We start from the raw sequence: 18,382 nt of genomic DNA on the forward strand, positions 1-18,382 counted from the left end.
TAAGATGGGCGAGAGTATGATTTTCAAAAGAAAGTTACCGAAGTCTTTTTGGTCAAAGGCGGTAAACACATCTATTTACTTGCAAAATAGATTACCAACAAGAGTTGTGCATGAAACGTTACCGAGTAAAGCTTCAGGTAGTCTAAAATTATATATTAGGCATCTAAAGGTATTTGGTTTGCGATGCTATACTCATGTAGCAGCAGTCAAAAGAAGTAATCTTGATGAAAAAGCTAAAATAGAATTTTGGTTGGTTATATCTCTACTCAAGGGCTATAGAATTTACAATATTGAATCTGTAAATTATAAGTAGAGATGTGAAGATGGATGAAGATGCCTTTTGGGATTGAAATAATTCTCATGTTAGAGAGATGGATGTTAAACCTGTTTTCCAGGATTCAAATGAAGATCTAGAAGTAGAAAATAATGATGATTTTTCTATTAGAGACACTAGACCATTGGCTGAAATTTATGGAAGAAAAAATCTTGTTGTGATGGAACCTTCAAACTTTTAAGATGCCAACAAGTTTGAAGAATGGAAGCAAGTAATGGAAGAGTAAATAGCCATGATTGAAAAGAATGAGACATGGAAGCTCGTTGACAAACCTAAAAATAAGCAAGTTATTGGAGTTAAATGGGTGTAAAGAGTGAAGTTGAATGCAGATGGATCTTTCAACAAGAACAAAGCAAGATTTGTTGTCAAAGGCTATTCTCAACAGACTGAAGTTGATTATTCGGATACTTTTGTACCCGTTGCGAGGATGGACACCATCAGAATTTTAATTACATTCGCTGCACAAATAAAGTAGGAAATCTGGCATTTTAGATGTCAAGTATGCTTTTATCAATGATTTTCTAGAATAGGAGATTTATATTGCTCAACCTGAAGGTTTTGTGATTCAAATAAGTGAAGATAGGGTGTATAAGATTCAAAAATTATATGGTTGAAGCAGACTCTAGGGTTTGGTATAGCAGAATTGATGCTCAATTGTGTGACCAAGGCTTCCGAAGGAGCAACAACGATGCTACACTTTATGTAAATACACTCTTTAATGATGATTCATTAATTATTTCTTTATATGTTGATGATGTGCTTGTTACAGGTAGAGATGAGCAAGAGTTGCAGAAGTTTAAAGGAAAAATGAAAAAATAATTTGAAATGTCAAATTTGGGAGAAATACAGTATTCTTTGGCACTGGAAGTGTACCAATGAGAGGCTGAAAATTTTCTCAATCAGCAAAAGTATACCTCGGAGATTTTGAAGAAATTCAGAATGCAAAATTGCAAAACAGTTCGTACACTATTGGTTTTGAATACCAAATTTTCAAAGGAAGATGGAGTTGAAAAGTGTGTTGCTTTATTTTATAGAAACTTGATAGGAAGTCTCTTGTACTTATCGGTTCAAGACATAATTTATTGTATACTACCAGATTGCTTTTAAGATTTATGCAAAGTCCTAGCAACATTCATTTTGCAGCTGCAAAAAGAGTACTTAGGTACTTAAAAGGTACTGTAAAGCTTTGAATCTGATTTGGACCAGTTGAAGATGGTAATTTGCTTGGCTTTGTTGACTGTAATTGGGCTGGAAATGACAATGATATGAAGAGCACTATTGAGTTCTGATGTGTTTTCATGAAATTCGAGGTGACACAATCAACTGCAGAGGGAACGTATGTAGCGGCATCTACAACAACAAATCAGGCTATTTGGTTGAGAAACATTCTGAAAGATATTAGAAGTGGAACTACAAATTACAACTAAGATCAAGTGTGATAAGAAATCAGCAAATGTAATTGCAGCCAGTGCAACATAAAAGAAAAGCATATCCAATCCTTGTCAAGTTTCATGCCACTAGAGAAGTTGAGAAAATAAGAAAATCAAGCTTGTTCATTGTTGTTCTGAGGATAAACTTGATGATCTATTTACTAAAGCTCTTCCCATATTTAGATTTCAAACTCTTTGAGAGTAACTTGGAGTTACCAATAAAAATCTCAAATGATGACCTTTTGGGTCATTTAAATTTAAAGATGATCTTTTGGGTCATCACAAGTCTACTCTCCGATCAACTCTTTCCATTTATGCTTCTAAATAAGGATTGTTCTTTTAATTTAATTCCAAATCTTCAATAAATCAAACTCGACCATACCCGTGGGTCATAATACATATTGCGAAGCTGCTCGAGACCTTAAGTCACTGAACGAGGCGTTAATTCTTAAAACGACAAGTCGGGTCGTTACATTCTCCACCTCTTAAATAAACATTCGTCCTCGAACGTGCTAAGAATTATTCTAAGGTTACTAAATTGATGGTTTTACTTTTACACATATACTCAAGGTTGATCCCACGTTACCGCATTTGAGATAAATCCGACAACACCGTCTCAATTGAGATTATTTCTTTTATCCATATTTGTAAACTTTAAGACCAATTTCTTACACTCCAAACATTTTCAAAAGGCCTGATTTTCACAACAACGCACGGTATTAGTGTCAACTGGATATAGCAACTCCTACCTACGCACACATTAACTTTCTTGATAGTGTTGAAGTACTTTAATTTTTTTTTTCGGGGTGTTGCATTCTCCCCCGCTTAGGATCATTTGCCCTTGAATGAGAAGTAGAGTCCGCCCTCAAACACATAACATAACTTTTCTCTTCTTTCGCACATATCAATCTCCCAAATTTTTCTAACTCCCAAATTTTTCAGAAATTTCAGCAGAGTCTCCCCTGTAAATGGGCCTATCAACCTGCCAGAGTAATACCAAAACAACTCCTAACAACACATCCACAACCCAACAAGGCACCACAATGTATATATCAATAACACTAATCTCAGTATTACAAGCACTGCATTATCATAATGATATCAGGACATGAAGCACATCATATGTATGCCCATCACCACATCTCTGGTCTTAATAGTTATTCATAGTCGATTACAACATCGTCAACTAACCTTATATTAACCAAAACCTCATTTCAAATTTTCAGAACACTGACAGCAAAATGTGAGGCATGAAGACCTCATAACTATTTACCCGACTCAACGAGTCACATTTAACGCCGCCTGGGCACCCACCTTATAGGCTAAAACTCAGTGTTTATAGCAAGAATATGGCTAAATATGCACAGAAAATATACAAGAATTGTCAAATAAGCCTAACAGGCATGTCTCCACATTAATACTATAGTACAATTTAATTTCACAAAAGGGAGAATTTAAACTCATAAAATTTTTACCACAAGTACTTCGTCCTTATATCACTTCCACCGCGGCTCGTAGCCCAGTTTAAATATTTCACATCATGAAAAAAATGCAAGGATCTCGTCCTCAACTCCGAATCACAAGTATTTTGCATATTGTGCCAACTGAAATTTTCAATTTTCTTTCTTTCTTCTTTTCAATAAATTCCGTAAATAATTTTTTACAACACATAATGAACCCTCATACCGGTAGGGCATATAATTCATAAAATTGAAATCAATTATTCCGAAACACATTAAACCCACTGTAATGAATAATAAAAATTACTTTTGGACTTATAGCCCTCAATGGTGCACAAGAATAAAAATGACAGACACAGGCTCACATCTTCAAATCTCCCTACAGGGATAAACATATAAGTGGGTCACACAATTATGAAGCTCACCCATAAGCGAAGCATAATAGGAGGACTCACCTCAATTTTCTGAACCGAATCAAATTAAGAAAAGCCATTCTTTTATAACAAATCAGGATCGTACTTGTAACGAAACCATCTAGTGTAGTGGCCTCAGCCACACTATAGCAGTCATATCAACGGGCCGTGCCTCTACCTCTTAGGCGCCCTCTACCCGCATGTCCTCCATCCCTAACTGGCTATGCACGTGGAGTATTAACTGGAATAAAGCTTGTAGCCTGAGTTTTATGATGAAATCCACCCTTCCCAAGTCTGGGACAATTTCTCTTGATGTGTCTAATATCACCACACTCATAACAACCCCTCTGTGGGTTCGGCTACTCACACTGAGTCTGTGCCGGATAATTGGAATAACCATTATAGGAACCTCGTGCTGGTAGTGCATTAAAGAAGTTACTGGAACACCCCGAGTATTCTGAAATTGTTTCCATGACCCCGTTGATACTGAAATGTAGAATTATTAAGTACGCGGGAATACCGCAAGTCCCAGCATCATCCCATACAAATCTCAACTCTTAATCATATACAAGTTGCGGAGAACCTTTCAATACTACATAAATACATCTCAGGCCAAAACTCATATAACATATGACCCCGCAATTTGATAGTTGATAGTGGACTCCCTCACTTGGCACGAAGCCATATGACACATTCTGATGATCCACAACACTAACTTCATCGCTCGTAGAACACTAGTCATAAGACACCTCAAGCCATTTATTTGGCGCATGTCATCCTCGTGATGGTTAAACTCGCTTCCTCCAGTGCCTTGGTTGCGTATGTACCCTTCGCTAAATAGAAATCCCATATGAACTACATAGTCTCTAATACCACCAACTATTTCAGATCTACATCCACCTCGTGACCCTACCACAATTGTGATGATTAGGCAATTAATTAAACCTTCTTAATATCATACTTATCAACAAGATGTCAGAAACTATTGCACCCAAATGTGCACAACTGAATGATCTCTCAATACTTCCGCGTCCTCGATCTGGAGGACACGTTGTAATAATGGTTGAGCAACCCTGGCTCCCTTATAACCCCTCTGTAGTATCACGAACCGTTGGCGCATAGTTAATACCGAGTGCGCAATTTCATACACAAGTGGATGAAAAAGAACATAAGATATATGCTTCAAGCTGAATAAATGCCGCACGATAAGGAATGAAAGAAGTGAAATTTTTTCCTACTAGCTCTGTAGCCTCTCGAAGATAAGTACAAACGTCTCAGTACCGATCTGCAAGACTCTACTAAACTCGTTCGTGACTCGTAGAACCTATGAACCTAGAGCTTTGATACCAACTTGTCACGACCCAAAATCCCGCCACAGACGTCGTGATGGCACCTAGTCTCTAAGACTAGGTAAGCCGATTTCCATTACATTTCAAAGACATTTTTTTTAAAATAGGAACTAACAGCGGAACAAATATGAATATAACAACCTCCCAAGACTGGTAGTACTGAGTCACGAACTCTAACTGAATACATGAAATGATCTCAAGGATCGAATACCCAATACTGTTTGAATAATAAATAACGGTACAATAAAATAGAAAGACTCCAAGGAACTGCGATGACCAAGCGGCTCTACCTTGAATCCTTACGATGTCGCTTTAACTCTGTCCAAGTCCGATATCTCCAATACCTGGCTCTGCAAAAAAAAGTGCAGAAGTGTAGTATGAGTACACCACGGTCGGTACCCAGTAAGTATCAAACTAACCTCAGTGGAGTAGAGACGAGGTACAATCAAGACACTCACTAGTTTAGAAACCTGTGCAATATGATATACAAATAATAGGAAACAAATAACAATAAGGACAACACAAATCAACCAGTGAAATGCATAGCAGGGCAACAAAAACACCATTAATATCGTTCAACGATTAATAAATATAAGTACACCCAATTAAATCAAGTCCTTTAATTAAATATCTTTCACATATAATTCTTTCAAATAAATCTTTTTTAAATATAATTCCTTCAAATAAATATCTTTCAAATATACATCCTTTAAATAAATCTCTCTCAAATATAATTTCTTCAAATAAATACCTTTCGAATGTAATTCTTTCAAATAAATCTTTTTGAGTAAAAATCCTTTCAAATAAATATTTTGAATATAATTCTTTCAATTAAAAAGTCACCATGTGACACTTCATATCTTAGTCATACAACTACGGGTCTCAACCCATTTTCATATTTTTCATAAACACGGGTCTCAGCCCTCTTTCATATTTCCACGGCACTTCGTGCCCATAATTAAATCATCATATTACCCTAGCACCTCGTGTCCACTTTTTATATTACAACTGCATGGACAATTTACGTGCCAATAAATAAACCATCATATTTTTTCCGGCACCTCGTGCCCTCATTTCATATCACAACTGTACGGACAATTCACGTGTCAATATCATCATTATTTACTCACGACACCTCGTGCCCACATTTCATTTTATAATTCGCCTGGCAATAGCCACAGGCTCCCAATTTCAACATAAATCAGACTATTATCAATTTACCAACAACAAGATAAATTGCACAAGGTATAAAAATAAACACAAGGAAAGTACAACATCACATGAAAATCACCAATGCAACCACTTCACATCATCACATGAAAATCACCAATGCAACCACTCCACATCATCACATATCATCCCTGACAATAGCCACCCTTATCTTTCCTATAGCCACCCTTATCACTCCTATAGTAGCCTCCCTTATCCCTCCGCCCTGACAATATCAATAGCCACCCTTATCACTCCTATAGTAGCCTCCCTTATCCCTCCGCCCTGACAATATCAATAGCCACCCTTATCACTCCTATAGCCACCCTTATCTCTCCTATAGCCACCCTTATCTCTCATATAGCCACCCTTATCTCTCCTATAGCCACCCTTATCGCTCCGCCCAGATAATATCCCAACACACAGAACAACAGTGAAATGTCACTCTTATACCCACATTATATCAATAGTGGAATACCACCCTTATATCCTCAAAATAATAACTCAAATAGCACAACAATTTACATGGAATATTCTCACGGTAACATAACAAAATTAATTCATATCATGATTTGCCCAATGGCCACAACCATATCCAAAGATATAACAAAATAAATTAATTTCACAACAAATAAACCAAGTCTCCATACAATGTGTATAAAATCTCAAAAACAATCGACAGAGATAGAAATTAATCAGCATAGGGCAACGCCTTCATTAATCCAAATTTTGATAATTATATTAACACTTCTTCTTAAGCTTGTTTAATTAATTATTTGCATTGGAAAAATTCATAATGAAATTAAATTCCAAGAATATCAAACCATCAAACTCACAAAATTCACATAAATATACAGGTAACATTAACATCAAATCGTTAAATAAAAACAAATTCAATAAATGCGAATTGAGGCATGACAAACAGATGATTAAATAAATGCTAACAAATATCCAATTTACTACACAATATGCCTAAGACTTTAACACAATATATTTTGCACATATAAGCCCGAGTGTGTACGTGTCACCTCGCGCACACGACTTTTCACATTTCACAAATGGCACATAAGACACGATGCCTAAGAGGTAATTCCCCCACTCGAGGTTAGGCAAGATACTTACTTTTTTTGAAGTTAGGCCGATATTCCAAATTAACCTTCTTGCTTGAATTGACCTCCGGACAGCTCAAATCTATTCAAATTAATTATATAACTTCATTAAAATTCATCGAAAACAATTCCAGATAATAAAACGTCGACTTGAAAATTTATTCTAAAAGGTCAACAAAAGTCAACGAGGGCCGCGCCTCTCGGAACCCGACATAATTTTTACGAAATCCGAACACCCATTCCAATACGAGTTTAACCATACCAATTTTATCAAATTCCAACAAAAAATCGTCCTCCACATCTTGAATTTTCGTTTTTGGAAGATTTTTCAAAAATCTTGATTTCTTCCATTTAAATCCGAATTAAACGATAAATATAACCATAGATTCATAAAATATAATAGCTTTCGAATATAGAACACTTATCCAGTCGAAGTCGTGAAAAAATCCTCAAAATGCCCAAAACCCGAGCTCCAAAAATCCCAATCGAAAATGAAGAAATGACAGATTTTCAATCCTTAAGTTTCTGCCCAGGTTCGCATTTGCGAATGAACAGTATTTTCACATTTGCGGACAAAAACATTACATTTGTGACTGAACAGTGTTTTTGCATTTGCGGATAAAACTTTGCATTTGCGAATGAACAGTATTTTCGCATTTACGGACAGAACTTCACATTTGCGAATGAACAGTACCGCACCAGAAACGAGCAAAACTCAAACTTCTCCGAAATGATCCGAAACCACTCCGAAACTCATCCGGAACCTCCCGGACACAAACCATATATGAATTTCAATCATAAAACACGTTACGGACCTGATCGCGCACTCAAAACACTGAAAAGAGGTCGTCTTGACCCAATATTGACCATGGTCAAACCCCCAAATTTCATAACTTTACTAATCTCTCAACCAATGATCCAACAATACACCTAAGCCCCTCGGGACCCGTCAAATCATACCAACAAGTCCAAAAATATCATATGAACTTAGTCAAAACTTCAAATTACATAGAACAATGCTAGAACCACGAATTATACCCCAATTCAAGCTTAATGAGACTAAGAAATTCCAACTTCTATATTTAATGCCGAAACCTGTCAAATCACGTCCGATTGACCTCAAATTTTGCGCACAAGTCATAAATGACATAATGGACCTATACAAATTTTCAGAACTGGATTCAGACCCAGATATCAAAAAGTCAACTCCCCGGTCAAATTTTCCAAAAATTCTATTTTCGCCATTTCAAGCCAAATTCCACTACGGACTTCCAAATAATTTTTCGGACATGCTCCTACTCCAAAATTACCATACGGATCTATTGGAACCATCAGAATTTGAATCCGAGGTCGTTTACTCAAAAGTCAACTCTCCGGTCAACTCTTTCTATTTATGCTTCTAAATAAGGATGATTCTTTTAATTTAATTCCGAATCTTCAGTAAATCAAACTCGACCACACCCGTGGGTCATAATACATATTGCGAAGCTGTTCGAGACCTTAAGTCACTGAACGGAGAGTTAATTCTTAAAACGACAAGTCAGGTCGTTACATGTCTTATTATTATTATTATTATTATTATTATTATTATTATTATTATTATTATTCTCCTTCTTCGTGTTTAAATCTGAAATTCAGCCAAAATCAAGTATAATCTTCATCAAAACACCCTCAAAACTGAGATATAAACTCCAAACAATATTCTCAATTGTTTGCAACAACACCCAATCCAAACAAATAATAGTTTTTGAAAATCCAAATTCGAATTCAAAGCTTCAAAGCTTTTTAATGGCTATCAATGGTGGAATTGCTGCTCTCTTTTTCTTTGCTCTACATTACTGGAATTAGAGATTGAGAGATTGAGAGATACGTAGAGAGAAAGAGAGAGAGCGCAGGAGAGAGAGAGAGAGAGACGGAGAGAGAGAGAGAGAGAGAGAGAGAGAGAGAGAGAGAGAGAGAGAGAGAGAGAGAGAGAGAGAGAGCGTAGGAGGGAGAGAGAATAAGGATGGGAAATAATTGATTCCTAATATAAAGGGATACTCATGTAATTCCTAAAGTATATATAATTGGTAAATTTGTATATAGCATGTAATTAAATTGAAACTTGAGTAGAGAGGGAAATAATGTTTCAAATAGTGTATAGGAATGTAAAAATTCCTTGTGGAAGTTATATACATTAGTAGTACTTCTTTCCATTTACTATTGTTTGGTACTCTACTATCCAACTGGTTTTCTTTTATCCAAAAAAGAAAGGCCAAATACCTACACGGCCCCTTAAACTTGGCTCCAGTTTCCATTTTGACACCTTAACTAAGCCCATTACTTATTGAACACTTCAACCCAAATCAAAGTATGCTTATTGAACACAAAAAACCTAGTCCCAAAAAAAATGTGTGAAACTCAATCTGTCACAACCCAAACTAACCCCTGTCATGATGGCGCCTATCGTGGAACTAGGCAAGTCGACTCATTTCCAAAACAAACTGATATTTTCATTTCAAAGATAATTTCAATTTTATTTAACATAAAAACCTTCGTGAAGGAGTTCCAATCAAAATAAAAGTGCGGAAAGAAAAGCCCGACATCGGGGTGTCACTAGTCATGAGCATCTACTACAATCTGTCTAACAATATCAAGGCTAACTCAGCCTGGAAAATAGCCAAATACAGCTAGAGGAAGATAAGAGGGAGAAGAGCAGGGGCTGCGATCGCCAAACAGCTACCTTGATATCTCCAAGAAAATCTGCAACCAGAACACTCAATAACCGCTACCATGCCCAGCTACACCTGAATCTGCACACAAGGTGCAAGGAGTAACGTGAGTACGCCAACTCAGTAAGTAACAACAATAAATAAAGACTGAGCAGTAGTGACGAGCAATAAAGCATATAACATTCATATCATGAAATCTCAGTAAAGTACAACATGCTTTAAAAATCAGTGTTTGAATCAAATCATCTCGTTTAAACCCGATTCCAGTAAAAATCATTTAAAGATATTTTTCCAACAGTTTTTCAAACAAAGGCTCAATGCAATAGATTAATCCTGAAATTTAGTAGTTCACTTAAGATAGAATAGAAATTTGTTTAGTTGTTTAATTGAGGTAAAATAAAAGTCTACTTTTTGGAAATGTTACTATTTATGTGTGATGCGAATGAATAAAAAAGTAGAACTTTTTGGCTATCTATATTTTCTTTTTCTCTGCAGAAACAACACCTCCTCATAATATATCTTTATATTTGTTGTTTCTGATGTTTTATACTTCAATACCACACGGGGGGATGATTGTGGTATTCAATTTTTGAGCGCACAGATTATAAAAGGACATGGTTCTTCTATGTGTTCTTTATCCTACTGTTGCAGAATAATAAATGCGAAAAGTAAAGAACATAAGTATTTTTACGTGGAAAACATCCAGCTCAAAATGTGAAAAAACACGACCTACTACCTAGTAGTATTTTCCCCAACACTTCACTAAATCACTGAGACAAAAATAACATTTACAAAACTCTTTGTAAACCTAAGGATTACCTCTAACCTTTTATGGCAACCAACCTCTAGCTGTTGCAACAACTTTAAGTTAACTCTAACTTGAATACAAAACTCAAAGTACCTAGTACAATTGCTTCTAGATAAAGCTGAAAGGTACAACTGAAAAGTCCTACTACAATGAAACTAGAATAAAAGACAGACACTTGGAACTGGTTGTTCTATCTGGTTCATGTAGCTTCAGATTCGCACACTTGAATCACACAGGAATTGCTTGCATAATGCCTTGCTATTTCTTATTTAACTTCAGCGTTTATGCGTACCTGTAAAATGAGAACATCCTAAAATATATATAGTTAGTAGAATAAGAAATAACTAGAGTTCTAATGCTATACTCTTCCTTGGTGGAAGAGTTCTAGTTATCTTCAACTTCTAACTCCTCCCTTATCTAGGATAGAATTCTCTTCGAGTAAGGAGTACTTATCCTTATCACTTATGCAACCTTTTCATTTAGGAGATATCAAATATAAACACTTAAGCTTATCTCTTTCACGTGCATACTTTGTGCTCGAATCTGCCTGTGTCTATGTACAAAGTATATGGACCTTATTCATGCTTGAGTTCCTTTGTCAATCATCAAAACAAACTTCACTTAGGCCAACAAATTTTCCCCTTTTGATGATGACAAACTCTGTGCTTTTCATAAGCCTAAAACCTGTTTCAACTCAACTCAACATCAACACATTTTAGAACACTTTCTATTTTAAAGTCACAAATCATTAAGGACTAGGTTCATTAGGTTATAAACATCACAGTCCAAAGTAAAAAGCACAACCTATCTTACCCCTTTTGGAAACATCGAAAAGTTGCATAATTATGTTAGATAACCATATTTTAATAGATATCACTCATGGCCACTAGGGCTACTTCAAATGCAAATACTGAGTCAAGCATCATTTCTCAATCTAATGATATTAGCTATCTAAGAAGCATCAACAAATAGTTAGAGCACAAAAACAGTTGATTATCATTGATACTAGTCATCCACAAAGCATAAAGCAAAATAAAGATATTGGATCATGAGCAAAAAGAACAAAAAAATCTCATCCGAGTCACTGGTTTGTCTAACTAGGCTATGAAGGTATCAAGGCTGGGAAGGACCAGGTTCTTGGTTTCTGGCCTGAAGTAGTTGCAACATATCATGAAGAATGCCTTCATTCTTCTCCTTCTCTTTTGCAAGCTCAACCCTGAAAGCATCCTTCTCAGTTTCTACTTCAGTCGGCCTCTTCTTCAGTCTTTCATTCTCAACATCCTTAGCCCCACTCTCTTTCACCAAGGCTCTCACTTTGCTATTCACAGGCACCTTCTTGGATGAACCAGGTTCTTTAGCAGCAGCATGGACCCCATAGTCACAACCAGTCAAGGTGTTTGCTCCGAAGTGATACTTGCTTGTACTAACATCCCATTTATGTAAGGGAACCTTGAAGTGATCCAGTACGATGGTGCGAATGAAACCATAGGGTATGGCGTGAGTTTTGATGCTTTTTAGAACCCTATCAAGGAGCTAGATAATAAACTCGGACCAATTAATCTGCCTCCCACTATCCAGGTATTCCATAAGGACCAGGTCCATGAATATGGCAATGTGCCTTCTTTCCTGCCTGGGCAGCACAACCTTGTTAACAAATTCAAACAACACTTTGTGAGGTGGCTTCATCTCACTTTTGTATACAGCCTTGGCCTCTAACTCCAACTCATTGTCAGCAAACTTTCTTGTAATGGCAAGGGATGTAGGAAGGTTCTCTAGGCTTGACCATTTGAGCTTTTTGTAATCATTGTACCCTTCAGCAGGAACACCCAGAATCTCTCCCAATTCCTTGTCATCGAAGCTCACAGTCACTCCCTTCACCACACTGGTGACTCTGCCATTTCTGATCTCACAGTTTCCCATGAACACTACAATCTCAGCCCTGGCAAGCCTTCCATCCATATGAAAGACCATGTTCTTCCAACCCTGCAGTTGTAGTTTTTGCAGCAGCATGACCATGCCTTCCTCCTCCAAGTCACTGAGGAGTTTACCCTTCAAGATGGTTCTTTTACCAAACTTCTCCTTCTTGTCTTGTTCTTCATCGGTTTCATCTTCTTCTTTTTTCACTTTTTTCTTCCTCTACTACTTTCACTTTTCTAGATTTCAAGATAGACCTGGTTCTTTTCACCAAGATAGAAGGTTCTGCAGACTTTATCTTTGAATGGGGCTTTTTTTTGGAAGTCCTTCTTTTCTTTGTCTATGAAGTTGCAACCTCTTCCTCCTCTAACTTGTCTTCAACACGAAGAATCAAGTCCATCTCCTCAATTTCAACTGCCTCAACGGACTCAACCACTTTCTCCTTTCCCTTTGCAACAGTTTTTGTTTTACTCTCTTCTAGGGATTTTTCTAATTCAGCCTCACTCAGCTTCTTTTGACTCTTTATAGCTCTTCCTCTTGTAGGAGGAGTCTTTATAGGTATAAAAGAGATAACCTTTCTCTTCTTGTTTGCCCTAGTAGTTCCAGGGATTTTAAAACCTAAACTCTTCTCCCGTTTAGTATTGATTGTAACTGTCAGACACTCGTTTCAATAGGTTTTCGATGGGCTCCTGCATAGATGGAACATGTTCTTGGAACCTCTTACTCAACCTTACCAACTCCTCAGAAGAACTTGCATCTCCAGACCCACTACCTCCTTTTTCTCTCAAACTTTCTTCATCTCCAGCAAATTCCTCACTCCACAATACTATAGCTCATGTTTCTTCTGTTAAAACATTAGGAGTGGGTGAAGATTCAGCTACTCCTTATTTTTCCATTCCCCTCACATCACCTTCAGTACCCTCACTCTCTTTTTCTTTTTTCTTTTTATCTTTACCTCCAATTTTCCCAGATTCAGTGGTTTCAACCCCAGTCATAGTTCCCACCAAAACAAACCTTTTTGCCAGATTTTCAGCAACCTCAGAAATTATCTCAGATGTAATCTTAGGACCAGATATTACCTACTCTATTTCAGATAAAACCGTTTCTTCCCCCGCAGTTGCAGACTTAAATGATTTTTCATATTTCTAGGGTTCTTCTACCCGACTTGCTTTTAACTGCTAATTGATTTTATTGATTTGTTCTCCTCCAGTGCCTACCTTGCGAGAAATCATCTTGAACCATCCTTTCTTAGAGGTAGGTGTGATAGATGGAGTGGGTGTAGTTTCCCTGGGTGGTGATGAGGGATTCTTAGAAGGGTTTACCATTGCTGTGTTTGGATGAGTGTTTAGAAGAGATGAGAGAATATGGGGAGAGTTGTTTGACGGTAGGGTAGTTTAGAAGTGGAGAAATGTGTAAGTACAAATTAAATTTAAAGAGGGAGAGTTTAATTGGGTAACGATAGCTTTTCCAGAACCTCAGAAGTCTAATCAAACTGGGAGTTAGTTTGAACAGACATTGAAGACTCTCCCTAGAATCTAGGCACTTATTGCATTTTGCGACTCTCATTGGGTAAAACTGGTTCATTTTGTAATGGATAAGCTCAATTAAGGCTAGGATTAAATGTGACTCTCCTTTTGATCATAATCCGAATATAATTATTTCAAAATATACAGAGTGTAGAGTGTGTACCATGTAATCTTGATGAACCGGGTTCTTCACTGAAAAATCTCATGTGTAAGTTTGAATTTTCCAAAATAAAGATAATATCATTAGAGATTAATGAGACATTTTAACACATGCCACAAGAGTATACTAGTGAACATATGGGACTGGAAAAAATCTAATCTAGTTATGTATAAAATTCACAAATTATCTAACCAATTTTTGAGTTAGAACTGGTTCCTTTTAGGTGATCTTAATCATCCCTAATTCTAACATGTTCCTTTCAAAGTGATCTCTACTTAGAGCTTTTGTGAAGATGTCAGCTATTTTCTTGTCAATAGCACAAAATTCCACAGTGATCAAACCTTTTTCATAGTTGTCCCTCAAAAAGTGATGCCTAACATCTATGTGCTTAGTTCTTTTATGATGAACCGGGTTCTTGGTCGTACTAATTACATTGGTGTTATCACAAAAGATGGGGATACAACCTACATCAATTTCAAAGTCCATTGATTGTTGTTTGATCCATATCAATTGAGCATAACATGAGGCAGCGACAACATACTCAGCTTCAGCAGTAGACAAGGCCATAGAATATTTCTTTTTGGTGGCCCAAGACACAAGACATGAGCTAATAAAGTGTGCCATACCTGAGGTGCTCTTTCTATCCACATGAAACCCTGCATAATCAGTATCAACATATCCTACTAAGTTGAAATTACTACCTTTTGGATACCATAGACAGAGGTTAGTGGTACCTTTTAGGTATCTCAAGATCCTCTCGACAACAGTCAAGTGAGACTTCTTTGGATTCACCAGAAATCTAGCACAAAGGCCTACACTAAAAATAATGTAAGGTCTACTGATAGTGAGATATAACAAGGATCCAATCATTCCCCTATACAACTTCAGATTAACAGATGAATCAGGTTCATCTATATCCATTTTGTGGTTATTGCTATAGGTGTGTCAATTTCCTTGGAGTCCTCTATTTTAAACCTTTTAAGTAACTCTTTCACATACTTCTGCTGATGGATCATAGTTCCATTTTAATTTTGTTCAATTTGTAAGCCTAAAAAGTAATTAAGCTCAACCATCATACTCATTTAAAATTCACTCCCCATTAGTTTAGCAAATTCTTTACTTAACTTATCAGTAGTTACTCCAAAGAATATATCATCAACATAAATCTAAACTACCAAGAGATCTTTACCTTTTTCTTTCAAGAATAAAGAATTGTCAATTTTACCTCTTTTGTAGCCATGCTCAAGCAAGAATTTTGACAATCTTTCATACCATGCTCTTGGAGCCTTCTTGAGCCCATAAAGTGCCTTGTCAAGCTTGTACACATGATCAGGACATTCCTTGCTTTCAAAGCCCGGAGGTTGCTTGACAAACACTTCTTTCTTTAGATAGCCATTGAGGAAGGCACTCTTGATATCCATCTGATGGAGAGTGAATTTCATGTAAGCAGCAAAGGCTATAAAGACTCTAATTGCTTCCAATCTTACTACTGGAGCAAAAGTCTCATCATAGTCTATGCCCTCCTCTTGACTATATCCTTGAACCACCAATCTTGCCTTGTTCCTTGTAACTGTTCCATCTTCGTCAAGTTTGTTTCTGAAGACCCATTTTGTGCCAATCACTGATTTGTCATTGGGTCTTGGTACCAGATGGCAAACTTGACTTATCTCAAATTGGTTGAGTTCATCTTGCATTGCATTCACCCAGTCTGTATCCTGCAAAGCCTCAACAACATTTTTAGGTTCAATAAGCGATAAAACAACATCAAAACCACAAAAATTCTTCAAAGAAGATCTGGTTTTGATTCTAGAGGTTGGATCAGTTTTTATGTTCTCAATGGGATGAGAACTTTGATACTTGTAAGGTTTCATAAACAGCTGGTTTGCCCTAGATGTTCCTTCAAAGTTTTGTTATTGTGAAACATGTTCATGGAAAGGTTCTCTCGAGGTTTGAGGATCAGTTCCTCTTTGTTTAGTTCTCCTTGTCAGGTTGCCTTGGGTGCAAGGACCTGTTCCTTCCTCTGGTGAAGCTTCAGTCTGGGTTATGGTTTCATTTGAGTTTCTTATTAGCCCAATTGCTTCACCATCATGTTCCTGCCTCTCAGAAAGAATGTTAGTTTCGTCAAAAACCACATGTACACTTTCTTCTATATACATAGTTATTTTGTTATAAATCTTATAAGCTTTACTATGTTAATGATATCCCAAGAATACTCACTCATCACTTTTGGTATCAAACTTACCTAGGGAGTCTTTACCATTATTGTGCACAAAGCACTTGCATCCAAATTCCCTAAGATGGGATATATTTCGCTTTCCCACTTTAAGTAACTCATAGGGAGTCTTCTCAACAAGAGGTCTAGTCATGCACCTATTTATGATTTAACATGCAGTGTTCACAGCTTCTGCCCAGAAACTATGGGGCAGTTTACTAGAAAGAAGCATAGTCCTAGCCATTTCTTCTAATGTCTTATTCTTTCTTTCAACTACTCAATTTTGTTGTGGAGTCCTAGGAGCATAAAAATTATGATTTATGCCATGCTTTTCACAAAATTCAGCAAATTTAGCATTCTCAAATTTAGTACCATGATCAGACCTAATGGATGCAAGTTGATTACCTAGTTGTTTCTTTGTTTTTCTAACAAAAGAAGTGAACATGTCAAATGCTTCATCTTTAGATATTAAAAATAATGTCCAAGTAAACCTAGAGTAATCATCAACAAGCACCATAACATATCTCTTACCAACTCTGCTCAATGTTCTCATTGGTACACAAAGATCCATATGGACCAGTTCCATTATCCTGGTAGTGCTTACTATTTTCTCGCTTTTGAAAGAGGATCTTACCTGCTTCTCCCTTGAACAAGCCTCACAAACTTTATCTTCCTTGAACTTAATGTTAGGTAGCCCTATCATCAAGTCCTTGGAGACTAGTTTGTTGAGTTGGCTTAGACTTGCATGTCCAAGTCTTTTGTGCCAAAGGATGGGATTATTATCCAACACACTTAAGCAAGTGAGTTCGTTATCTAACAGTGTGGAAAAATCCACCATATATATGTTGTTCATTCTTTTTCCCTTCAAAACTATCTTGTCAGTGGTAAGATTAATCACAAAGTATTTTGTAGAGGTGAATGCTACCATGTTATCTCTAGCACATAATTGTGATACACTTATTAGACTGTACTTCAGTCCATCTATCAAGTAGACATTCTCAATAGAGTGAGAATCAGTCTTACCTACCTTTCCAACCCCAATGATCTCACTTTTCTTCCCATTTCTAAAGGATACATTACCTCATTTAAGGTCCTCAAGTGAAAGAAACTGGTTCTTGCTTCTTGACATATGCTTTGAGCAGCCACTATCCATGTACCATATTTGGCTTCTCCCCTTCACTTGGACCTGCAAAAGAAAATCAGGGGTTAGTCTTAGGAACCCAAACTATTTTGGGACCCTTTCTATAGGCAAAATGATGAATCAAATTCTTTTTAGCCCAACTTGGCAGCCTATTGTTTTCCTTTAACAAAATCTTTGTTCGTTTGACTTTCCTTTACTTTTGCAGTTCATTCACTTTTATAGTGACCAGTGTTACCATAGTGTGTGCAAATCTTGTTCTCAGGAAGTGTGAGATACTTGCTTTTGGGATCCCACTTAGGTTTAGGGTTCCCAAAGCCAAGTTCTCTTCTGTTTCTACTATGGTATTCTCGTAGCCATGAAAGTGCATTAGAGGACTTGTTCCATTTAAAAGTTCTGTCTAGCTCATGCTTGACCTTGCTCAGATCCTCCTTTAGGATTCTTACCTGTTCATCTCTCTTGTACAACTCTTCTTTTATTTTTCCTATATTTTCTTCTAAAGTGAGTTGAGTGTGATCATCTATCTTTTTGCATGTTCCTAATTTCAATTTTAGATTTTCATATCTAAGCTCTAGGACAGTTATGTCAAGTGCATGAACTTGGTTCTTC

The 18,382-nt window shown here is 36.7% G+C and overlaps 2 protein-coding genes across 2 annotated transcripts; both read right to left on the minus strand.

The window, feature by feature from the left end:
• Positions 1-14,642: 14,642 nt before the first annotated feature.
• Positions 14,643-15,344, minus strand: LOC138894313 (secreted RxLR effector protein 161-like). The gene has a single exon (XM_070179003.1). It carries the CDS (start codon positions 15,342-15,344, stop codon positions 14,643-14,645), a length of 702 nt encoding a protein of 233 aa, XP_070035104.1.
• A 161-nt stretch (positions 15,345-15,505) lies between these two features.
• Positions 15,506-17,697, minus strand: LOC138894314 (uncharacterized). Its single transcript, XM_070179004.1, has 5 exons — positions 17,663-17,697; positions 16,666-16,793; positions 16,346-16,569; positions 15,980-16,138; positions 15,506-15,589 (listed from the first exon to the last, which is right to left on the minus strand). Exons 1-5 carry the CDS (start codon positions 17,695-17,697, stop codon positions 15,506-15,508), a joined length of 630 nt encoding a protein of 209 aa, XP_070035105.1.
• Between the last annotated feature and the right edge of the window lie 685 nt (positions 17,698-18,382).

This window comes from Nicotiana tomentosiformis, chromosome 6 (genome assembly GCF_000390325.3).
Source record: "Nicotiana tomentosiformis chromosome 6, ASM39032v3, whole genome shotgun sequence".
NCBI lineage: Eukaryota > Viridiplantae > Streptophyta > Magnoliopsida > Solanales > Solanaceae > Nicotiana > Nicotiana tomentosiformis.